Source organism: Hemicordylus capensis, chromosome 1, assembly GCF_027244095.1.
Source record: "Hemicordylus capensis ecotype Gifberg chromosome 1, rHemCap1.1.pri, whole genome shotgun sequence".
In the NCBI taxonomy this organism is placed as follows: Eukaryota; Metazoa; Chordata; class Lepidosauria; order Squamata; family Cordylidae; genus Hemicordylus; species Hemicordylus capensis.
In genome coordinates, this window is record NC_069657.1 from 67,357,348 (window position 1) to 67,383,292 (window position 25,945).

The following is a 25,945-nucleotide window of genomic DNA, read 5'->3' on the forward strand; positions in this document are numbered from 1 at the left end:
TATATGTTTTATTGGCTCATGTTTATAACTTCATGTGATTGCATGTGATTGTATATGTATTGTTGGTTCTGTGTACATCCAATGCTTTATAAATGTATGACATCTTGACTAGCACTGTGCTGGTGCAGCAGTTCCTGATATCCACACTAATGCTGAAGCATCATTCAACAGATGATTATCTCTTTTTCTTTCAGTAGCCCACTGTGCCTCCTGAAAATATGTCTCTGAGGGCTAAACAATCCTCAGGGACATACTTTTTGGAAAGCATAATAGGCTTCAGAGGGAAGGGGAAATCATCAGAAATTGCCCCTCCCTCTTCGCATGATGATGCAGCTTTAGTGTGCTTTTCAGGCACTGCTGCACTAGCACGACACTAGTCTGGATATCAACCACTGTGTTTTCTATTATATTCCATGGTCTTTGTTTCTTTGTGGCTTTTTGGAGCCCTTCCTCTTTTGGTGATGATTGTTTGTTCTGAGCCTGTTTGGAAGCTCTAAAGTCGAAAAAGCAGCATATCAACACTTAAACAAACAAACATTGGCCTTTACGTATTAGACTTTGCTAGTCTCTTGGGCCATTCAGATTCATCTTCCCTGCGGAGTATATTGATGGTTTACTGGAGTAAAGGAAAACTGTTTACTTGGTGTTAGTTAACCTGTTTCAAAAATAGTTTGGAATATACTGTGAATGCCGAAAGTGTTGGATTCTGAAGCTTGATTCATGGTTTGAGGATGAGGATTACCCTAATATGGAGTGTGTCTGCTGAGGCCTTGGAGTTCTTTTCAGGAGAATTTATTCATAAAACCAAGGGGTTGGTTTCATGAATAGAAAAGGCAGTACTGTATAGAGCTACTGGACTGGTCAAACCTCGATTATATACTAGGGCCCTGTCTTGTTATCTTTTCCTGGTCAACAGAGCAGTTCCTTCTGCTTGTTGCATTTCCAGCTTTACCTGTTGACCTCAGGGATTCAGACTTAGATTCAGAAGTGGCTGTCCTGGCTTGTTCCTAATATATGTTCATTTTGGAAAAATCTTTCTGAGTTCCAGTATGGCCTCTAGTATGGCCTCTAGCCAAGCTTTTCAAGGTGTTTTTTTTTTAAAAAAACCCAAAAAACTTGGTTGCCTCCTTTCTGAGTCAGAGACAACACCCACAATGAAATGGTACCTAAGCATCAACAGGAGAAAGAAGACTCATGGGTAAGGATCCTGGATCCTGTGTTGTTGTTGGCAGGCAGATGTGCATCCTTTAATTCTGAAACTGTTGTTGAGCCCACTCATGTAGCAGAATGAGTGATAAAACAGACTGGACCATTTTAATCTGCAGATGTATTACACTATGTTTAAATGTTTCCTATGTAAATGGAAAAAACCTCCCTGCAAATAGAAGCACAGCAACTCAAAGGGTGAGGCTATAGTGTAGTCTTTTGTCTGCTCTGCTGTTTTTCTGTTTACAAGGAATTTTTCATGTGGAGGACTTTCAAAACTGCAATTCCTTCTTTCTTTCCTCTCTTCACAGTCTGAAGTGGCAAGGGCCAATATTCTACCATCTCATTGTACTTTCCTGTCACTCAAACTTTTGTTATGTGCTGATTGGCTAAAGATGATTAGCTGGTCAAGTAATACATAATGAAACTTAAAATTGTACATATGTGTATGAAACAGACAATATATCTATCTTATAATATGGTTTATTGGCTTATGCAAAAGGTGAATGATGTATTAATATCAGACATGTCTCATACCATATTTGATCACAATTTAAAAGCAGATAGAGCAGAATGCCATTTTTACTTATGTGATACCATTTTATTAACCTTTGTTAAACTGAATTTATTTAAAGCTGAGCAAGTTTTTTTTTTAATTTTTCTTTTCTGATAATATGGCAGCAGATTGCTCGGAGGGGAATGGTAAGTTAGTGAACATTTAGTCTGAGAAAGATGGGTTACCTGTGCTGTACTGAAATAATGGATTTATGTCAACTTTTAAATAGGTTACTGGAAACCACATTCCACTCCACAGCTCTGTTGTTTTTTTAACTTTGTATAAGAGTTTTCATGGAGACATACGGATGTGATTATTTCTTACAGTAGTTTATATCACATTTAAACTACTTACATCTAAACATTACTTTTACCCATGCATTCATAGGCCATGTTTCCAACTTAAAATAGTGTCATATTTCATAGGTACTTTGGATGATTCACCTGCTTCAACCTTAATCAAGGGAACTCAGGCTTCAGTTTTACATTCTGAGTAAAGCAAACATTTATGCACTTTATGTTGGTGCTCTAATGTATATGGAAGTGACTGATGTAGAATACTTCTTGGATAATCGGAATCCAAAACCCATGTGTATATCATGATTCCGCAGAAATTCAGAAAAAGTGCAGAATGCAGTATTGGTTGCAGAATCCAACTTCCTAAACCTCTCAGGTTTACTTCTCAAAAAGCAAGATTTTGATTCATCTATCGTCACAAGCAGCTAATCACACCTAATAGCAGTGGCCTCATCTTTAGTTATGTACCCATTCTCATCAAATGTACGACTCTGTTAATTCATTAATGCCCAGATTAGCAATGCAGTGAGAATGAGAAGGTCCTTCTGTATCAACAGTATAAGTGAAAGGCTTGTGCTGAATTTATTTGTGCCAAACTCTCACGTTGGATTGGGGTACAAGTTCCTAACCTTCATGTTTGTTAAAATATGCTTGAACATTTCTGGACTATGCCTGGTAGAATCTCAGAATCCAGAGGAGTTGCTAAACAAGACTTTTAGTGGTTAGAAGGCTGGGCTCTTCAGTGCTCTTTGTCCCTAGTAGAAGCAAAATGAAATGTTGCGAAACAGCATACATTACACTGCATAATTTAGGTCACATAATTCAACTTTTCTCATTGCAGATTTTTTTTTAGCAAAAGGTAGACACAGCCCTGTGCAAAATATTTGCACTACACTTATGGTGAATTGACAAATCAACACCCAAACAGTGTTAAGAGTATCACGTTGCAGAGGGCAAAATGATACGCCACTCCTTCATTGTCACAGTGTTTTGTTAAGCAACAAATTCAGAAATAAGCAGGATATATGCCTGTTCTTTGGATTCAAGTTAATACTACACACTTTGTATTTTGAATTTTCTAGCTTATTTGGATGGTTTTGAGGCATGTGCCTGAAATGTTTCGGAAACCATTGTAAAGGCCTCCGAAACGTTTCGGATTTGGGGCCGTTTCGGCGTTTCGGCGCCGGTGGGGGAAGCGCTTTAAGGGTGGGGGAGGGTGTACTCACCCCTCCGGCCGCATTTCCCCAGCCGGCGCGCTTTCGGTTTTAAGCCCCTCGGGGCAGCAGCATTCCTCCCTGCCGCCCCATTTCTGCCATCGGCCGGAAGTGGCCGGAAGTCGCGAGTGCGTGTGCGCCTGTCGTGCGCGCACGCGCGCACGGCAGAGGGGTGCACGCGCACACACACAACAGGCGCACGTGCACTCGCGACTTCCGGCCACCTCCGGCCGATGGCAGAAACAGGGCGGCAGGGAGGAACGCTGCCGCCCCAAGGGGCTTAAAACTGACAGCGCACCGGCGGGGGAAATGCGGCGGGAGGGGTGAGTACACCCTCCCCCGCCCTTAAAGCACTACCCCCGCCCTTAAAGCGCTACCCCCGCCGGCACCGAAGATCTCCGTGCACATCCCTAATGGTTTTATTACATAAGGTAATGGAGTAATAAACAAAATATATAGTCTGACCAATATAATGCTACATTTTTGGAATAAATACATTCAGGTGCTGATCTACAGATGATCATGATGTGGCAGCAACCTTAGAGGGAGAATAAGGACAGCCTGTATTCAGTCTTGCTGTGTTCCTCCCATTAAATGTTCAAATCTGACAAAACTAGCCATAGTAATTATTTGCTTGTTCTGGCACATTTCCCAGTCCAGAACCTCTTGTGCAGCAACCTCTTGTGCAGAACCTCTAGTGCTGGGTCAAAGATTCAGCAATGGAAAACATTCACACAGCCTTTTGATCATACAGAAAGGGATTGCCTTCAATGTATCAGATGTTTAGTATTTCATTTCAATAACCAGCACTATAATTAAACTTTGCACTCATGCGAGAATGTAAGGATACTTAGGTTTAACATATTTAAACTATTCTGCAGAAATGTGTGGATGTACCTCTGTGCTTAAAATAGTTGTTCACAAATTAGGGTTTTCCCCCCAATTAGGAAGGGAAAAAAGAGATCTACTTTTCATTTATTTTCAAGACAACCTTTGTATCAGGTTTCCACTACCTTTCTGTTAGACAAACTAGCGATTTCATATATGAAGTTCAGTTTTTAAATGTGCTCACTGGGAATTATCCCTAAGCCAATAGACAAGATTGCAGTTGAGGCAAATAAATCACTTACAATCTGATCCTATGCATGTCAGCTCAGCCCCACTGAGTTCAACTGGATTTACTTCTTACTCAGCGTGTTTAGAATTGCAGTCTTTGAGATCCAAAAAGGTTTTTTGAAAACCTTTACTATTGTTCATGCAATAGTATGATAGGATTTTAGGGCAGAAGAGACTATAAAGTTATTTGATCTTTCCAGCCTAGGGAAGAGTTTTATATGCAAAATCTTCAGTTAAAATAGTTTAAGTTATTGTTACATGCTAAAACTGAAGCAGAAATGAGCAATTACATAAGGCCAGAAGCATCTTACACCTCCACACAGAGAATCAACTTTGCAGTATATAATTCAAACATTTAGCATGTATGTAAATAATGTAATGTATCAGTTTAAATACCAGTAAATGTCCATGTGCTCTAATATTAAAATAGTTTTAATAAATTCTCTCCTATATTGTGGTTTCATTGTTCTGCTAACAGTCAGTTCCACATACATTAGCTTGTCATTTTTATAGTCTAATGATACTGTACATGCGTTGAAGAATTGATCTCAGAAGAATTCTTTTATCCAAGTTATAACTGCTCTTTACTATTTGCCAAATGATTAGACCCAGAAAATGTGACTTCTGGGCTAAACTTTGTGACTGATATTCAGATTCAATTAGGTATGAGTAGTACTATTGAAATTAATGGGATGTGTTAGTCATTACTAACTTGACCCATTAATTTCAGGGGGACCACTTATGAGTAATTTAGCCTGGCTATCAGCCTGTGTGTGCATGTGTGAGAGACAGAGGGACAATGAATTCCTTCCATTTTATACACAAGCCCTTTAATGAACATGAGAAAAATGCAGAAAGACCCACCATATGTGTAGCAAGAGTTGTTACTCAATGGTACTCTCTTTCCACTCAGTGATGGTGTCCTCTTTGCAAACTAGATGTAGAAAAGGGGTTTTAAAAATGAATCTGTTCCAAGTTTACTGTTTTAATGTTACTTAATATTAATGGCTCAAATTAAACATGTTTCTTATTTTGTTCATGTCTTGGGACTATAAGCAATGACTGACAGCCAAACTAACATTGCACATGCTTGGAAAACATTTTGCATGCACAATGAGGGAGGGGCGATTTTTGCCAATCTCTCCTTCTCTGCAGCCTACAATGCCTTCTGAAAATATGTTCCTGAGAGTCCTGCAACCCACAGAGATGTATTTTCAGGAGGCATAGTGGGCTACAGAGGGAAAGGGAAATTGTTCCTCCTTGTTGCATACATGAAATGTTTCTTGGCACATGCAGCATTAGTCCAGATTGTCAACCAATATTTTCCATGACCACACTGAAATAAATGTTTGGGATATTATATTAGTTAGAACATAAATGAGTAAACATTCTTTTGAGTCTTTCTTTTAATAATATTGGCTACACCTTACTCCCCTTTAATATTGCAAAGTACCTGTAGGACAAATGCAGTCCAGTCAAAATTAAGGATTTCTAAGTGCCATTGATTTCATTAGGAAAGTTAAGCAAGTGCATAGCTCTCACACCTTGAAATACACAGGAGGAAAATGTTTCTTCTTTATTTTCTACTATTTCTGGGGGAAGGTAGATATGGGGATCATTCACAAAATCAGAAACTGTATTCTAGCCAGGTTTGGGAGCTGTTTGTTTCCCCAATTTTTGATTATTTAGAAGCAAGGTAGGAGGAAAAACCTGGGTAGTTTTTCCTCCTACTTTGCTTCTACACAATCATTTCTACCCAGGTGTTTCTCTCAGGTTTTCGCTTCCACACAACCAAAAATTGGGAGCACACATAGCTCCCAGACCCGGATAGAACACAGTTTTTGATTGTGTGAGTGACCTCACAATATTATTCCTAAGTCCTTAACTTGCAAAATTTGAATTATTGGCATTCATTAGTCCTTGACCAGAATACAATAGGATAAATAGTCAGAAAAAAATTGCAGAAACAATATTTCTGTAATCTGCACAACGTTTTCTATAATATTAGTTTCACTTAAAGCAAAAGCACTTGTTTTGTTGCATTTCTTGTGAATGTTGTTTGTTAACAGATACAAGGCTTTTAAAAAATCGGTAAGTGTATGTTGTGAAACATTCCTTAGCTTTAAATTCAAGTAATGTTTAATATTAAACATTAATATTAAAAGAAGAGCATAAAGATGGCAAATGTAATGATGTTTATGTTGAAGTAGTAGCTTTCTTTCTATTATGCTGAATAAAACAGTAGTTTTCTGGTATGTGGAACCTATATAGAGTATAATAAACATTGGTAATACTGTATTCTATATTTTTAAAAATAGTTCTCAATAAGTTTAACATACTTTTAATAGAGAAAAGGAATACATCATTCTCTTGCTAAAGAAGCACATTATTACATTTGGGTTTCATAATAATGGTTTATTAGAAATGCAGGATATTTTAGTTGCTTTACTGAGGGGGGAAAATACTGTTTCTACTTGACTTGTAAAATGTCCATCTTTTCATCAACTTTACTTACTTTTTTCCCCTTGTATTTTTTCTTTCATACAGGCCATGCAAGTAAAGGTACAGGTCAAAGTGCATGATGTGTCTTTATGTTTTAGTTTTAGAGATGACCAGGCTCTCAGCATTCTTTCCATTGATCACAGCAGTGGCGTCACAAAGGGAAGGTACATGTTCTGCCCAGTATAAATCCTGTTGGAAAGTTAGGCAGATTTTACTAGAACATCTGTTTTTACACTCCTGCACACCTCTTCCATACAGGCATGGGTTCTGATTTTAAGCGGGAGTGGGGTTACTCTAAGGTCTCTGTTCTGCCTCTGTTACCATGCTTCTTTTTTATAAATTATTCTTAGGGGGGGAAATACTTAAGACCTTATTACTGAGACACTGCACTTTCAAGAGACTCATGAATGTGGTGTGATCTTTAAACAAACAAAAATAATGATATACTGTGCTTGTCACTGCTTCTGTTGCCCATTAGTGTTACTGAATCTGCTCAACAAATTATTTCATCCCTCATCACTGCTTTCACTACCCATATCCAAGATGTGCTGAAATGAACATTTCGAAGCAGACAAAAATCTGTGTACTTTCTTTAGCAAGTCAGTTTAAAATTATCCTGCTTTAAATGAAATTATAGGTTCAGCCACTAGTACATATAGAACTTACTGGCTGTAGGAAAATGATGGAATCATTCAAGGCAAAAAATAATAATAGTAGTGTAATAATTGTACTGTAATAGTTAAAAGATAAGCCATAGTATCATAGTTTGCTATGTAAGGCTGTGTCTACATGACTACAATTGTACAAGTCACTTTAACATCAGCTGCACATCAAGACACAACAAAATCATGACATCTACATAGCATAACCACAGAGGCGTATCTAGGGAAAATAGCGCCTAGGGCAAGCACTGAAATTGCACCCCCTGTCCAAGCATCGTCCTGGGCTGATTTTCAGGCCTGTTCGGGCCTGCAAAGATCGGCTTGGTGGCCATTTTTGGAAGCTGCAATGCATGCTCAAATGGCCTCTGTGAGGCCTGGCAAGGCCTTGGGCCTCACAGGGACCATTTGAGCACATGCAATGGCCATTTAATTTTTTTTTAATGGCCTCAGAAAACAAAATGGCCACTGCACATGCTCAAATGGCCTCTGCGAGGCCTGGCATGGCCTAGGGCCTCTTAGAAGCCATTTGAGCATGCATGGCGGCCATTTTGTTTTTGGCTGCCATTTTTTTTAATTTTAAGAAATGGCACCCCCCTTCAAGTGGCGCCCGGGGCACGTGCCCTGCCTGCCCCACCCTAGATACACCCCTGCACAACCATGATTGTCCATGCAATCTGTCCTCCAGTATCTGCACAGCTATAAGAGTAATGCTAGTACTAGATCATCCTATACTTACCACCACCCTTTGTTTTAAAGGTACAATTTTTACTTCTACAACTCATCCTGTAAACTGCTGCATTGGAAGGTCATATGAAGATGACTTACTAACAACATAATAGCTTGTGGCTTCCAGCCATACAATAAATCCAGCATAATCACTTTACCATAACTGCTCAGAACTCAGTACAGGATGTGTGTATTAACACCTTACTCTACTATGTGGCCAGAGGCTACAAACTGCTGCATCTCCACAGGAGTAGGCTCCCAATATGGCACTTTAGTGGCATGATTATTGACCATGCTGCAAATAAATACATCCAATGTTACATTATCAATGTGTTTATATTATTTATTTATTTATTATTAAAACTTTTATACCACCCTTCCAAAAGGTAATATACTAGTAAATATTACTAGTATATTAGTAATACTAGTTGTACATGGCATAATTTCAGGAATACAACTTGAATTTTCCTTGTAATTTTAAGGTACTGATTCATGCAGGAATAAGATAATGACAAGTCAGTAATTCCAGTAGTCCTATAAACTGTCTCAATCCTATACTTCATCCTTAAGAGTCTTCTGAGAAAATATTGAATGAGCATTGAAACATCACTGCTGTCTTAAATTGCTCTTGATCACTTTGTGTGTGTGTGTATCAATATAATAGTCAGTTTCTTACATTTTGCAGTGAAACCAAATATGTCACACCATCCCTGACACTGTGTGGTTCAGCCATGACCAGCAGGGATGGAGGAGAGGGAGGGCAGTATGCTTCCTCTACATGAGGAGGGGAAATATGTTTCTGATGTTTACCTCACTAGCCCCCCAAAACAGAATCAGTGTTTCAGACAGGAGGAGATACAACTGCGTTGGAAGAACGGACTATTCTCCATCTTCTCAGAGCCTGGAAATCAAGGGAGAACTATTCTCTATCTTCTCAGAGCCTGGAGGGCATATTAGTTGGGGGATATGGAGTAATGGCTTTAATGATGGATGGAAGGACTGGGGATGATGGAAGACAAATTCTTCCTCCCACTTCCTCTTCCTCCCATTAACTGTAGCCATTGTCACTGTAGCAGGTTAAGCAACTGGCAGATAAAGACCTACTCTGTTTGGTTAGTGGAGGTGATATGTAGAGGTCTTGAAGGGCTAGAACCCTTTATCCTCCTCTCTATCAAATCTGATGGGTCCCTAGCCAGCATATAATAAAAATGAGCAGATACCTTTAAGGAAAATGTATCTTTTTGTTGTCATCAACTCAGTACATTATTCTGTGTAATTCTGCTTTCATATTTCTCAATGGAGTTTTCCTGGGTGGCAGATTACAAAGGCTGAAATTTGGTGGCAGAGACAGAATGGAGCACATCACATTTAAAATGTATTTTTTCCTGTTACATTTATGTTAACATGCATGTCCATGCAAACTGAAGCAAATATAAGGAATCTTTTATGGGGAAAGCTGTCCTCCAAGGAACAGAAGAAAGCAAAACTTGACCGGTCTTACCTCCCCTGTTACATCAGTTACCTCCCCTGATTAAGAGACTAGTGACGCCACTGGGTCCCCGTGAAACATTGTGGCATTTGTTTGTCTGCTATCAAAGTAGAGTACAAATTAATGTCATTTTAAGTATAGAGCCATTAACTCATTGCTACTGTAGAAAACTTTTTCTAAGGCATATCCACGAGCAAAGCTTTGAGGCAAAGTACTCTTTTGCAATCATCAGTCCCTTAAGAAAACCACCACATTGTGTTTTTGTTCACTTTAAACTGCCAAACATGTAGGAATGGCTAGATGCTTTGGTAGTTTCCATGAAAAGGAGAACTTTGTAACAATTTACCACAACTGTGTCCCGTATTAGAATTTTCTCCTTCCATTAGAATAGAAATTGTGTGGTAATTGTTGGCAAATGAGCTGTATGAATGGCTCTTACTGTACCAGTGTACTGAGCTTGTACAGTGAATACTTGCTGTTGGCCTTAAATTTTCATTTGTACAGGTAAAGGATGTGGATGGTTAATAGCAAGCATCTGCTGTTTGTATTGGTTATATGCTATGAGCCCAATCCTGAATTCATGTTTGTGGCACGATTCTCACTGGGGTAAATGGGTATCTATTCCATGCATGAAATTCAGAAAGGGAACATTTTTGTGGCTGTTTAGTGTAAGTTTGTTTATAGTATGATTCTGTTAATGGTAAGAAACAATGCTGTTGCCCAGAGCTTTGATTTGCTGCCTTAAATAAAAAGTTTGATTTTAAATAAAATTGTACACTGTGTATTTTGGGAAGTATAGGACAGTTGCTTTGTTGATTTGCAACCTGTTTACTGTTTCTTTCCTAGGGCTCACTCTACTTATACCCTGGGTGACTAAAGCTATTGACAGTGTAGTCTGATATATATTACCATATTTCTTTATCAACAGTGAACCTAAAGCAGACTAGTGTTCTAGTGCACATATTCATAGGTGTATGTTTTGTTGAATTCATACCTTGCAGAGATCAGACTTTTAAAGAAGCAGCAATGCAGATACGTTTCATATATGTATATAAGACTGAGACATGAGAAACATGGTTGATGTCTTCAAACAGTTTGTCATAACTTTGTACCCATTTCAAGTGTTATTTGTATGTGTATATATGTTTCTAGAAATATATAGATTCCAGAAAATTCAAATATACTTTTTCTGTGTTCAAGTAATTAGCACAATGTAATTGCTTAAACATATCCCACAGAAATTTTGTTCTCTTCTATTTTATCAAGTTTAAGCATTCAAATATAACATGTTTTGATTTGTATCAATGTTTTGAGATACACACACACGTATAAATGTATAGATTTGGTGGAACTGTATGAAGAGAACTATGTTAGTACAAATGATCAAATAATTATATAATATGTTTCATATGTATCTTCCACTTGTAGTCTGGAGGTCATGATCAAGAAAGAAAGAAATCAAAGCGCAGAGGAGATTTATACTCGATACAGACTTCTCTGATTGTATCTGCACTTAAAAAAATGCTTCCCATTGGATTGAATATGTGTACTCCAGGAGATCAAGAACTGATTTCTCTTGCTAAGTCCAGATTCAGCTGTGTAAGTCAACCATTTATCCTTAAAAACAAAACACTGAGGAGCAAGTTTTCAAATATTGGTAACCACATAGTTTCTGTGGTTCTCATCCAAGGGGTTTCGAAGTGCAGATGGGGCTCTGTGGTAGCAGGAGCTGCCCTGCCACTTCTATGCATGGAACATATCCCAACAAACAGGATTATTTAAAAACCTTTTATACTGCCTTTCTCCTACTACTAGGTACTCAAGATTTAAAACAAAATAACAGTCAAAGCACTCAAGGTTTGCAGAAGTAGTCAACTACAAAAAGAGTCCTATGCCAGGCATACAGACTTATCATGGCATCAACTTACTTGGCTTGAGCCCACTTCATCAGATAGTCCCCTGCTAACTGAGCAAAGAAACACTTTTTTAAAGTGGTGATTCTCTTTATTTAGCAGGGGGAGAGCAACTGGCTCTTTCCATCCCCAGCTCAGCATCCTCCAGTGGCTGTTGCTGATGTCTATCTTATGTTTCTTCTTTAAATTGTGAGCCCTTTGGGGACAGGGAGCCATTTTATTTTATTTTATTTTATTTTATTTACATGCAAACCGCTTTGGGAACTTTTGTTGAAATCCATCATATTCGTACATAGTTATGTGCCTGCTACCCAGTTTCCATGTACATATACATATTTTAGGAGGTCCAGAATTGGGCCCCCTGTATACACACACCCTGTGTGTGCCCTTAGAGAGGTGCGCAGTGATGAAGGAAAATTCCACTATCCCCTTCACCTAGTTGTGTTTATTTATTTATTTGTTTGTTTGTTTATAATATTTCTATACTGCCCAAAACTTGTGTCTCTGGGCAGTTTACAATTAAAATCATTTAAAACATTAAATCAATTAACAATTTAAATCATTTAAAGATAAAAACATTTAAAACCCAGTATTAAAATTATTTAAAACTATACATCTAATTAAAAGCCTGCGTGAATAAATGTGTCTTCAGTGTCTGTTTAAAAGTTGCCAGAGATGGGGAGGCTCTTATTTCAACAGGGAGCACATTCCAAAGTCCAGAGGTTGCAATTGAGAAGGCCCATTCCTGAGTAGCCATCAGACAAGTTGGCGGCAGCCACAGGCAAACCTCTCCAGATGATCTTAGCAGGCGGTGGGGCTCATGGAGAAGAAGAAGTTCTCTTAAATACCTAGGGCATAAGCGGCTTAGGGCTTTATAGGTAATGACCAGCACCTTGTATTTTGCCCAGAAACATATCGGTAGCCAGCGCAATTCCTTCAAGGCAGGAGTAATATGGTCTCTCCTAAATGACACAGAGACGAACCTGGCTGCTGCGTTCTGAACCAACTGCAGTTTCTGAACTATGTACAAAGGCAGCCCCACATAGAATGCATTGCAGTAATCCAGCCTAGAGGTTACCAGCAGATGTACCACTGTTCCGAGTTCATTCATCTCAAGAAATGGACACAGCTGGCGTAACAGCCGAAGATGATAAAAAGCACCTCTGGCCACCGCCTCAACCTGGGACACCAGGGAGAGGTTCGGATCCAGAAGCACCCCAGGACCGTGAACCTGTTCCTTCTGGGGTAGCATAACCCCATCCAGAACCAGCAGATCAAACTCGTTTTGACACTTCACAATAAGTACCTCCGTCTTATCTGGATTCAGCCTCAGTTTGTTATCCCTCATCCAGCCCATTACTGCCTCCAGGTAGGTGTTTAGAGAGGTTATGCCTTCTCCTGATTATATTGACATGGAGAAATAGATTTGGGTGTCATCAGCATATTGTTAACACCCTGCACCAAATCCCCTGATGATCTCTCCCAGCAGTTTCATGTAGATGTTAAACAGCATCGGAGACAATACAGAGCCCTGAGAGACACCATAGGAAAGTTCAGATTTTGAAGAACAACAGTCTCCAAGAGACATCATCTGGAATCTGCCTGTGAGGTAGGAGCAGAACCACTGCAAAGCAGTGCCTCCCACCCCCAATCCCCTCAGATGTTCCAGAAGGATACTATGGTCAATAGTATCAAACGTCACCGAGAGATCCAAAAGAACCAACAGAGTCAAACTCCCTCTGTCAATTCTCAATTGGAGATCATCCATCAAGCTGACCAAGGCAGTCTCCACCCAATAGCCCGCCCAAAAGCCAGTTTGAAATGGGTCTAGGTAATCAGTTTCCTTCAAGACCGCCTGGAGCTGGGAGGCCACCACATTCTCAATCACCTTGCCCAGCTAGGAGACCTGTAATTGTTTAACTCTGAGGGATCCAAGGTAGACCTCTTCAGAAGCAGTCTAATGATTGCCTTCTTAAGACAAGGAGGCTTCCTGCCCTCCCTCAGAGACACATTTATAATCTCTACCAGGCCCTCTACAACAGCCTCCCTGCCAGATAGTATAAGCCATGTCGGGCAAGGATCAAGAGGGCAGGTGGTAGGCCACACCATTCCAAGCAACTTGTCTACATCCTCAAGAGTCACGAAAAACTGATCCAGGGTCATCACATAAGAGAAGCTGCTGGACACCTTGGCATCAGACTCTGTAACAATTGTGGAGTTTGAATCTAAGTCATCCCAAATTCAAGAGATTTTGTCCACAAAGAACTAATTAGAAATGTCACAGTGAGTAATTGTTGGTTCTAAGTACTGATTCAAGGGAGAAGGGGCACAGATTAGCCCCTTCACAGCCCTGAACGACTCCACTGGATGATGTGAATTTGTGGACATGATGTGGGAGGAAAATAATTGCTTCTTTGCCGCACGTATCACCTGAGCATAGATCTTCAAATGCTCTCTATGTAATAATTTGTCAGATTTCAAGTCGAGTCTTTCTCCACTTGTGCTCTAGTCATCTACCTCACCACTTCAGCCCCCGTAGTTCTTCCGTATACCAAGGGGCCAGTTTCGAAGTGGGTGCAAGAGAATTCTTAGGAGTGATTGTGTCCACTGCCCTGGTGAGCTGATTTTTCCAGTTCTCCACCAGAGTGTTGACAGGGTCACCAGCAGAGCCAACACTAAATCCCTCTAAGGCTTCTAGGAATCCTATTGGATCCAGTAACCTTCTCAGGAGGACCATCCTAATGGGCCTTCCGCCCCTGTGGAGGTGGGACGTGGTCGTGAGTCCAACCTTAAACAGATGGTGGTCTGTCCATGACAATGGGAAAATCACTGGAGACCCCACCCACAGAACACCACTCTGTTCAGAGTGAAAGACCAGATCAAGTGTGTGACCAGCAATATGCATCAGTCCCGAGACCAGCTGGGATAGGCCCATAGTTGTCATGAGTCACCCTGGACAACTCCTGAGCCACCCTGGACTGTTTATCAGCTCCGGCTGATACGCCAGCTGTGCCCATTTCTTGAGATCAATGACCGCAGAACAGTGGTACATCTGTTGGTAACCTCCAGACTTGACTTCTGTAATGCGCTGTACGTGGAGCTGCCTTGTACGTAGTCCGGAAACTTCAGTTGGTTCAGAATGCAGTAGCCAGGTTGGTCTCTGGGTCATTTCGGAGAGACCATGTTACTCCTGGCTGCTAATAGGCTTCCGGACTAAATACAAAGTGCTAGTTATAACTTATAAAGCCCTAAATGGCTTAGGCCCTGGGTATCTAAGAGAGTGTCTTCTTCTCTACGAGCCCCACCGCCCATTGAGGTCATCTGAGGAGGTCTGTCTCCAGTTACCGCCAACTCGTTTGGTGGCTACGCAGAGATGGGCCTTCTCGGTCGCTGCCCCAAAATTGTGGAATGCGCTCCCTGCTGAGATACGATCTTCCCCATCTCTGGCAATTAAAAAAAAAAAAAAAACACTTGAAAACCCATCTTTTTGCCCAAGCTTTCTCAGCTTCCTAAAAACAATTTTTGGTGGGAGTTTAATCTCTGGTTTATTTTTAACTCGTTAAATTGTTTTAAGTTTTTTGTATATGTTTTAAACTGGTTTTATGCTATTGTAAACCACCAGAGACAAAAGTTTGGAGTGGTGCACAAATTTGATAAAATTAATTAAATAAATAAATAATAGATTGGTCCCAATGTGAACATTAAACTCTCCCAGTACTACAAGCCTGGGAGACTCCAACACCAAGCCCGAGACCAAGCCTGTCATATGTATACCAAGGCTTTCATATGTGTTTAGGGCTTATCATACTAAAGGTCACAAGCCCTAAAGGTCACAAGTTTCTGCACCCTGCCATTACAAGGGCCCATTTTCTTGGAAACAATCCTCTGCCCCACCTGAGTAGAGGTAAACACCTGTTGACCATAGCTTTCCCGGCCTGACTAGGCATAAGCACAGCTAAAGCTGGTTCGTCATTATTGCTAGTTTCTGCCTTGTAATTGGTTCACCTTGTCTACCAATGGCTAAGCTTTATTCTGCTTGCCTTGTACTAGTATGATTGGTCTATACCATGAAACCTTGGCCTCTGATAGGTTCTGTACTCAATCCTATAGCCTCTAAACAGTATAAAGACTCTTGCCAAAAGCCAGAGTGTGTGCTCTTGGAAGAGAGACATCCAGCATGCCATGAACAATAAAGCTTGAACCTGATGGATGGTGAGGGCCTCTGCTCATTAAATGAACCCAGAATTCCCAGAATTTCTCCATCAGCAGTCTGGACATACCTGCTCCATGGACAGTCCAGGTGTTAGACAATGTTCACCACTGTGGCAAGAAGCAGCATAGAGAGACTAGCCAAAGAGGGAGCGCAGGTTTTAGAAGCCCAGATCAGGCACCCTAATATCAAAAACAGGCTTTGCCTTATGGAAGCTTTGGCACTCCTGAAACTCCAGGGCAAGACAGCTGTGACTTCCCCTTCATTCAATCACATAACTGCACTCCTAACCTCAGCACTAAAATCTCTGTCATACCTCTTGGCTAATTATAATCTGCAGTATCAACAAACCCTAATTTGCTAAAATAAATACTTCACCTTTTTCCTAAAAAGAAGATCCCATCTTCATTTCTTACTACCTTGAAACCCATTGTCCTCTACCAGAGTCACTCTTGGAGGACAAACCCATTGTCCTCTACCGGAGTCACGCTGGAGTCACTCTCACTCATTAACTGAGAGTGGCACCAGTGAAGTATGTAATAAAGTCTCTTCCAACCTATAATAATAGCCATCCCAAAGCCCACCATATTGCATAGTCTCTGGGCTCCATTCTGGAGATTGTGACCCTCTGCTCCTCCATCTTTGCACCCCATTTTCTTCACAGAGATTCTGACTTTGCCTTCCTTCACATTGGATAGGGTTGTACAAGGAGAATCCCTCCTTTTTTGCTCCCAGGGGTTTTCCCCTTTTCTCCCTGGTTCCCCCTGCCTTTCCTTGGGTATGTGTGATTGTGTGTAGGTGTATATGTCACCATCAGGTAAAGCTAGGACGTTCTGTTAGGGTTTTTTCACCCCCTACCAGTTAAAGCAGGGAGTGTGGTAACTCCATTACTGGTTAAAAAGGAGGCCCCCAGTGGGGACCACCAATCCTGTAGGGTTTGCTCAGTCAGACCGCAGAGCTCAGACAGAATCTGTGTTCAGACTTAGGCTTCTTTCTACCCCTCTTTTGTTCTTCATGCTGGTGTCTCTTTCTGGCTGTGCTATCCTTCTCTCCCTGAACTTGCTCAGCTCTCTCTCTGCTTGCCACTCTCAGTCTCCATTTGGTTCTCCTGGCTCTTTCTTTTCCCCTCTTCTACTTGAGTTCTTTTGGATTCTTTCCTGTTCTTTTGACTTGTCTCTTTCTCTCACTCTTCTTAATTCTCCCTGGGTCCATTTATTGGATTGTTCCCGTAACCAGATTACCCAGTACCTCTTCCCTGCCACATCCCCTTCAGTAATGAATATGAGCTCTTCATGCTTCACCTCTCGCGCTCGATGTGGTCATTTATTTTGGTGGCTTGGACTCCATTCCCTCAGTTCCTGGATGACTGCTGTGAGAGAAAATAATGTCAAAGGTTCCCCTCAGAGGCAAGCATAGTCCTTGTCATGACTAATAATGTTAGGAAATTCTCTCTCTCTCTCTCTCTCTCTCTCTCTCTCTCCCCCCCCCCCCCGTGATGATATAATTTTCTAACATTATTAGTCATGACAAGGACTATGCTTGCCTCTGAGGGGAACCTTTGACGGAGAGAGAGAGAGAGAGAGAGAATATTTTTTATTTGTTTAAATATATAGCATCATTCACTGACTGCTATATGGAAGGATGGGAGGGTCTTATGAATGTCAGTGGATCACTACCAGATAGTCAGTTGCAAGTGAGCAACCTGTTTATCTGGATTGTGATCCATTGCCATTCATAATTATTATTATTTTAAAATCTTGTTTGCTGTTCTTGTTTTGTTCACTGCCCTGAGTCTTTGGATTGAGCGGTATATTAAATCAAATAAATAAATAAATAAATAAATAAATAAATAAATAAATAAATAAATCTGGGTGTTTAGTGATCTTTCCCAGGTAGAGGGAGCCAGCAGTTATTATAACACCTTTTTTTAGGACGCTCTTCTTAAAATTTGCCTCCACAGCAGAGCAAAGATCAACAGCATCATGTTTCACAAATGGCTCTTCAGACTACCAGGTAACTGCTTTACAAATGTCCTCAGTTCATATGCCCGATAAATGAGCAACGGAAGTGGCATAAGCCCTTGTCAAATGGGCCTGTATAGTCCTTGGAGGGTCAACTTTCTGCAGTTTATAAGCTAAGGAGGTTAACTTGACCAGCCAATGAGACAAACGTTGCCTGGAAATAGATTAGCCCTTAGCTCTGCATTTATAAATCACAAAGAGCAACTTGCACTTACGAAGGTGCTTAGTCCTGTCCAAATAAAATAGGAGTGCTCAGCGTACATCTAAAGCATGTAGCAATCTCTCCAGAGGTGTGGTAGTGTTTCTAAAGAATGTTGGTAGGACAATATCCTGATTCAGGTGAAAGTCTGAAACCACTTTAGGACAGAAAAATGGATCTAGTCTCATTAGCACCTTGTTAGGGTAAAATCTAGCGTAAGGTGTTGGAGAAATTCTCCTGTAATGCTAGGGTTCTTTATAGGCAGGGGCCATACCGTTCCATCAGAATCAAAGCTTTATTGATCACGGTACCGGGTTTCCATCAATCACCAGAACGAGAGAGGAAGAACTCCACAAAATGGTGGTTACAGATTATATACCAAAGTCTTATCAGTTATGCAAATACATTTGGTCAGAATGAGTACCCACACATTGTACATACAATGTACAAGCATTAACCAATCACGGTACTCTAGGCTAGATATATTTTTATAACTACTGTGCATGTCCAACCTTCAAGCCACAGAGAGGCTATTGTTTATTGTTTTGCACTCACAGCATCTTTCCCAAATACCACAGCCAGGAAGTAAAACTTTGGTTCACTTCCCCTTCTTTGATTTTCCCCCAACAGAGGTCTATCCATACATAGAGCAGTCAACTCACTAACCTTCTTGGCTGTGGTAATGACCACAAGAAAAACTGTTTCAAAGAAGTAGTTTGTTTCAAAAAATTAGTTTCAAAGAGGCAGTTGCCATTGTTTCAAATGGTTTATCTGTCAGAGTGGATAACACCAAAGATAGACTCCATTGCACTAAGAGTTGCCTTATAGGGGGATAAAGATTATTCAACCCTTTGAGAAACATTTTGCAATCAGGATGGGAAAAGACAGCCCTACCATCCCATCCCAAGTGTTGTGAGAAAATAGCAGCCAAATGAACCTTTATGGAAACATTAGCTAAACCAGCGTTCTTCATACTAGTCAGATACAGTAACATGTCTCTGATCATAGCCTCAGAAGGTCGGAAGCCCTGAAGTCTAGCATAGGATTTGAAATGCTTCCTCTTGTAAGAATAATTACAACTGGTAAAGGACTTTTGTTCATTTAAAAGTATGTTGTTGAGGAGCCTACTCTCCATGCAGTCAGCTTCAGAGTTTTTAAGTTGGGATGCAGAACACTCCCACTGTCCTGTGACAGAAGATCTGGAAAACTGGGTAGACACCGGAACACATGTTTCTATTATGAGTTGCAGTGGAAACCATGATTGGCAAGGCCACCAGGGGGTGAGCAAATGCATGTGACGTTCTTGCTTAGAATCTTGACAATCAGCTTGCCCAGTATCTGGTATGGAGGAAACATATACAGAAGACCGTTCACCCAACTTGGCTGAAAAGTATCCCCCATGGAGAGAGCTCCCAGCCCTGGAGCAGTCCTGGAGACATTTTTTGTTGTGAGATGTCGCTAACATATCGATGGAAGGAGTCCCGCATGAGTTAAAGTTCTTGGACAAATATTTTGGAATGACCTCCCCCTCTTGTTGTAGAGAACTCCGTATTGACCTGCTTAAATAGTCCGCTAGAGCATTTTCTGTGCCTTTGATATGCAAAGCAACTGATAATCTGATAATCAATGAACCAATTCCATAATTGGATGCTGAGGGCACAGAGGAACCAGGAGACAGTTCCTCCCTGCCTGTTCAAGTAAGCAATAGCTGTGGTGTTATCAAGCTCTAGCTGGACAACCTGTCCTTGCAGCAGTGGTAGGAATGGCTTTAGCATCTGTAGCATGTTCACAAGCTCTAGAAGGTTTATATGTAGCAGCCTCTGTCGTGCAGTCCACTGACCTTGTGCCTGTTGTCAGCCTCAGTGTGCCTCCCCCACCAGAGAGGGAAGCATAGTTGGTGACCCGCATCATTGGAGATGGAGGCTGGGAAGGTACATCTTCTCGTAGGGCCCTGTCCAGTGTCCACTACATTAGGGATCTCTGGACTAAGTCTGGAATCTCTAGAGTTTTGCATTGACTGTCTATGTTTGGCCTGAAAACCAAAGGGAACCATATCTGAAGGGGATACATTCGCAGATGGGCGTGTTGAACCATGGAGTTGCAAGAGGCCATCAGACTGAGCATTCTTTGAATGAAATGGGCTCTCTGAATCGACTTTGTCCAGAAACTGTGAACTAAATCCTGTATAAGACAGCATTCTTCTGGTAAGTATACCCTTTTGGTTTGTGTGTCTAGAACTGCACTGATGTAATTTATGCCCTTTACAGAACTTTACATAGACTCTAACTGTGTGGTCACTAAGAGTCGACACTGACATAACGGCACTTAATCAATCACAGAATCCAAGTGGGACTTTTCCCAGTTCACCTGAATCCCCAAAGTTTCTAAGAGACGCAACACATGTGAAGTCTGAGAAAGTAAGTCATCTTTCATCATCTCAGCAATGAGCCAATTATCAAGAAGCAGAAAATGGCAGTGCCCCTCACTCTTAGATGAACAATGATGGTACTCATGCGTTTTATAAACATCCTTGGAGCAGCTGACAATCTGAAGGGGAGCACTTTGTACTGGAACACTGCATTTCTGATGGTAAATCTGAGGTACTTCCTGTGGTTTTCCTATTATGCCTATGTGGAAGTATGCATCTTTTAGATCCAACATTGCAAGCTGCTACTCCTTGAAGAAAAGTGGAAGGATCTCTTGCAACATTATAATATGGAATTTCTTGGCATAGACATATTTGTTGAGCCATCTCAAGTTCATAATGGGAAGGATCCCACCTTCCTGTTTTGGAATCTGGAAATAGTGAGAGTAGAAACCCTCTCTCTGACATGTCCACCGTACAGGGGCAATACCTCTTTTTTCCAACAAAACCTTTACTTCTGCCATCAAATTAGTAATTGCAGGCGTGTATCATATGCCTGTATAAACTGGCAGGGACTTGAACTCTTTTGCATAGCCTGTATGGACAATGCGTAAAACCCATTTGTCTGATGTCATGTGGTGCCATGCAGGTGCATACCTTGCCAGTTTGATGGAAGTGGCAGGTGAAGTTGGAACTGGTGGACTGTCCCAAACATCAAAGATACGGTTTGGAGGGATCCTGTGGTTTACTGCATGACCTCATGATTGTTTCGCCTTCCAATCATAAGGCCTACATTGGCAATGGCCGAAAGGCTTCCTAAAATCTTTTCTTTCATTAGGCTTGTAGGCTTTTGATGGCCTTAAGGCCTGAATCAAGAAGGTGAATAAAGTTGCGTAGTGGAAGATGTGAAGGATTTTGCCATATATTTAGATTTCTTTAATTTTCCCATGGCGTTATCGGTCTCTTCGCTAAAAAGACCTTTGCCATCAAAAGGCAATTCTTCAATCTTTTCATTCCTATTATTCTTCAGGTTTGTTGAGTGAAGCCAAACATTGTGTTGGATAGAGACAGCAGTCAACATTGTTCTGGACTCAGTTACTGACAAATGCTTTGGAGTGTTCAACTGTTGACATGACATGTAGTACTGGTGGATTTAATAAAAGTCTCCGCAAAACAACAACAATAAATATTTACATATACCGCTTTTCAACAAAAGTTTCCAAAGTGTTTTACATAGAGAAGTAATAAATAAATAAGATGACTCCCTGTCCCCAAAGGGCTCACAATCTAAAAAGAAACATAAGGCAGACACCAGCCACTTGAAGTACTGTGCTGGGGGTGGATAGGGCCGGTTAATCTCCCGCTGCCAAATAAAGAGAATCACCACATTTAAAAGGTGACTCTTTGACCAGTTAGTAGGGGTTAAAACGCTTTTTTAATTCCTCAGGTGTCAAAGACTTTTCATCTTGGTATAAATGTTGACACTCTATGGATGTGAAAGCTGGACTTTGAAGAAGTAAGATAGAAAACGTATTGATGCTTTTGAACTTTGGTGTCGGAGAAGACTTTTAAGGATACCATGGACAGCCAGGAAAACAAACAAATGGATCATAGAACAAATCAATCCAGAATTTGCACCTGAGTCACAAATAACCAGGCTCAAGCGATCATACTTCAGACACGTAATGTGAAGACTCAGCTCCCTTGAGAAGTCCATAATGCTGAGAAAAATTGACAGAAAGAGAAGAAGAGGGTGACCAGCAGCAAGGTGGATGGATTCAATTACGACAGCAATGAATGCACCAATGAGAGACCTTAAAGGCCAAGTCGAAGATAGATCATCCTGGAGAGAATCTATCTATCTATCTATGTGGTCGCTAAGAGTCAACACCGACTTGACGGCACTTAATCATTCAATCAAACAATAAACATTCCCACAAAGAGTGGTGATATTTGATCATGCAAGCAATATAGTTAGCTATGCGTATTGAAAGGCAAGTGGTAGAGTAAACTTTGCGGCCCATAACATCAGTTTTATGGACCTCTTTATCAGCCAGAGTAGTATGACAGCATCCCAATTTAGAAGAGATAGCACAGTCAATCACTAACGAGTTAGGAGTTGGATACTTCACTAGAAATGAGCAATTGCCCTCCTATACACGATGCAACCATTTTAAATGTTTTGAAGTGGGAGTAGACATTTGGAGCACCTCCCAAGCAGATTGTCCTTCCTTAGATTTAATAGGCAGGATTGGGAAGGCTGCTGGTTGAGCAGAATGAGAGGAAGCCATAAAGTCATATACAGGATCCTTCACTTCAGTTGTCTGTTTCCTGATTTCAAGGCCCAAGGCCTCACCATTTCAGAAATTTGCAGGTGATACACCTTCAATTCTTCATTTGGGGAAATCAACGGTGTTTTCCTCTGGTGAAGGGTCAGATGGATGTTCAGTGCCCACTGACTTTGCCTTGGAGTTGGAGGAAGAGTTGTAGTCGCCCTTAGATTAAGGCCTACTCTCCACTTGTACATCAGGGTTATGAACAGGCAAAGCAGGAGCAATCGTGTCATCCTACAGTAGATGAGGCTGTGTAGAGATAGTAGCAAGTTCTTGGGGTAAGATACAAGTAGGCACTTGTGGCAATGAAACAATAGGAGTCGAAACAGGAGGTACAGAAGTCTGAGTCTGAGACAGAGTAGAAGTACAGCCAGTCACCAGAGCTGGAGCCCTAAAGAGAGAGGAACTCAACTGAGCAGCAAAAGCCCCAGGATCTCCGGAATGAAACTGCACATGGTGAAATGTTTCCATAGTAGAAATCTGTTATGCCTTCCACAAACATAATCATAAGGAAGTCCTGGGGAAGCAGTGCCATACATTTCCCTACAGCCTTCCGAGTAACTAGGAAAATGTGGTGTGGTTGAGTAGTCATGACCCAATGAGAAACACCATTGATGGGTACACTTGCATTGAGGCTTGAATGAAGGACTGTCCAGCATCACCCCTTTAAAGGGAAGCTGCAGGATGAGTGATGGGACTAGCAGGAATAAAACATCCTGGAGACATGGATTGTGTTTTAGGGACTGGTACGTCCCCCTCATCCAAATCAGGATCTACATATAAATCTTGACTCAGGAATCCCTTAAACGCTGAGGCCGAAGGGGTACTCTCTGTCAAGCCCAAGAGAGAGAAAACTTTCTTGGTGGCCACAGGGTCCAAAGATTCCTCTTCACTTTGATGCTGCTCATCAATCTCTAGCTTGATGATTTTGGCATTGATGACAGATCTCCTTGGATATACCAGTCCATGGAGTCAAGAGGTACCTTCCCTCACTGTCAAGGGAGAATGTCAAGGCTTCTCAACCATAGCCCTCAATGGAGACTGACAAGGTGCTAAAACTGAAGTGGAGTGTCTTTGCACAGTGAGATCTTTGCACAGTGACATGAGATCTTTGCACAGCATCAATGGCTGGGTAGAACACCTTCCCAGCATCAATGTAAATCTTGATGTCAAATGTTGCACAGCAGCTGAAGATGGAGTCCTGCCAGCAGATTTCAATACTGTAGATGGTACAGTAGCCGGCGCTGGGTCAGTTGGTCCTCCCTGCGTCAATGTCAATCCCGATGTCATCTCGACAGCAGTCAGAGATGCTGTACTGACTGTCGACCTTGCATTTGAAGCAGTACTCTTCTTCTTATGGTTTTTTGGCAATGGGGATGAAGGTCAATCATTGTCTGATGCCCTTCATTTTGGTGTGTGTTCCTAATGGTGAGGAGGAGAAGAACTCTTCAGCACGCCAGTTGGGTGCTTGAACACTGTATCCATCAAGGCTATACCAGATGTTGAGGCTTTAGACTGTGTGGCCACTACAGCCCCTAACACTGACTTCAGTGTTGATACCGATGTTGAAGGCGATGCGGTCAATGCATTGGTGGTTGAAGTGCTTGTTCATACAATGATACTTGAAGACGCACAGCTCGATTCTTCAAAGTTTGGTGAGATAACTAAAGGCAGATTTTACAAGATGAAGTATTATGTTTCTTGCCCAAACATAAAAGAGAACAGTTGTGGTGGTCAGTAGATGGCAACTTGCTGCCACAATCAATGAATTTCTTAAAAGTCTTCTTAGCGTCTTGGAAAGCCAAGTGTAAAAAGCAGTAAAATGGACAAAATCTGACATCCAAAAGGCAAAAGAGTAATAATAATAAACTGTCCAAGTCACAAAGCCAGAAAAAAGCAGTCCAATCACTTTACTCTCAGAACCTAACCGAGGATCAAAAACTGGTTAATGCTAAGGTTAATGAGGAAAACATTAATGAGGTTAATGCTAAGGTAGTTGGAAAGAAATGGAGGGAATGCTGCCCAAACTGCCAAAATAAATGGCCATGCCAAATGTGGGAGGCAGAGCATGGGTGCCATGGGTTGCTCTTGGAATCCATCCATGAGGTCCTGGGCAGGCACAAAACCCAGCTTTATGAATGGCAACAGATCACAATCCAGATCTATTAGATAGTGATCTTCCTAACAAAAGGTAACTAGCATTCATCATCATAATCTCAAATCCATTACAATATTGTCAAGAAAGGGGCCAAACCCATGGTTTGGTGTTCCATGTGAAATACACCAATGTTTTTAAAGAGCATGGGATTCTTATCTTTGTTTGCTGTAACAGGATAACACAGCTACCATTCTGGAATAAGCAGTCAAAGGTAGACATAAACATATGATTTGTTTTGATACAGCTACTGTTTTATTCAAACAATTTATATATGGTAACTGCTCAGAGATCTGCAGTATGTTTACCCAGTATGTTTACTTGGAATTAAATTTCATTTAGTTAAATGAGACTTTCTTACTATTAAAGTTTGTCTAGAATTGCAGAGACTTTCCTCAAGCATATTTCTGTTTCAAAGACTGAGGCATATTTAGTGATTACACTGTTTAGTCACAGTCTGTACATAATGCTGTGTTAAATTGTGGCCAGTGGCGGAGCCTGACCGCCAGTGGCCTGTGTGCGGCCATGACAGCAGCCCCGCTGATTCTGCCCCCCGCGTCTGACATCAGACACAGGGGCTAGCCACACTCCCACATCTGACATCAGACACGGGGGCGGGGGGCTCCTGAACGGAGCCTTGAGGCTCCATTCGGGAGTTGGAGTTTAACTACTGAAGGGACCATGTGGCCCCTTTGGCAGCTATGCTAAGGCAGCGCCAGCCTTAGTTTAGCTCCCAAAGGGGCTGCACAGCCCCCGCGTGGAAGCTAAACTTGCACCCCCGCATCTGACATCAGATGCGGGTGGCGTGTCAGGGCTGCGAGGCATGTCCCCTGATTGGGCACAGCCCGGGTTCTTTGAACCCGTTGGCCCAATGGTGGCTCCGCCCCGATTGTGGCCTGTTTTTGCAACATAATGTAATAATAAAATTTTGTGCCATCATTAAAGAAACATTAGTTGATGAATAATATGAGATAATTAGTTA

The 25,945-nt window shown here is 41.3% G+C and overlaps 1 protein-coding gene across 23 annotated transcripts in view; it reads left to right on the plus strand.

Moving 5' to 3' along the window:
* RYR3 (ryanodine receptor 3) overlaps positions 1-25,945 on the plus strand; it is a 644,727-nt gene that overhangs the window by 511,278 nt on the left and 107,504 nt on the right. For 14 of the 23 annotated variants that reach the window (XM_053280309.1, XM_053280347.1, XM_053280383.1 and 11 more), the window contains 3 exons: positions 1,888-1,908; positions 6,936-6,950; positions 11,196-11,366. In XM_053280309.1, the coding sequence (XP_053136284.1) occupies positions 1,888-1,908; positions 6,936-6,950; positions 11,196-11,366 (207 nt within the window). The remainder of the gene's footprint in view (positions 1-1,887; positions 1,909-6,935; positions 6,951-11,195; positions 11,367-25,945) is intronic. The other 9 variants (XM_053280376.1, XM_053280498.1, XM_053280509.1 and 6 more) reach the window with 3 other exon arrangements.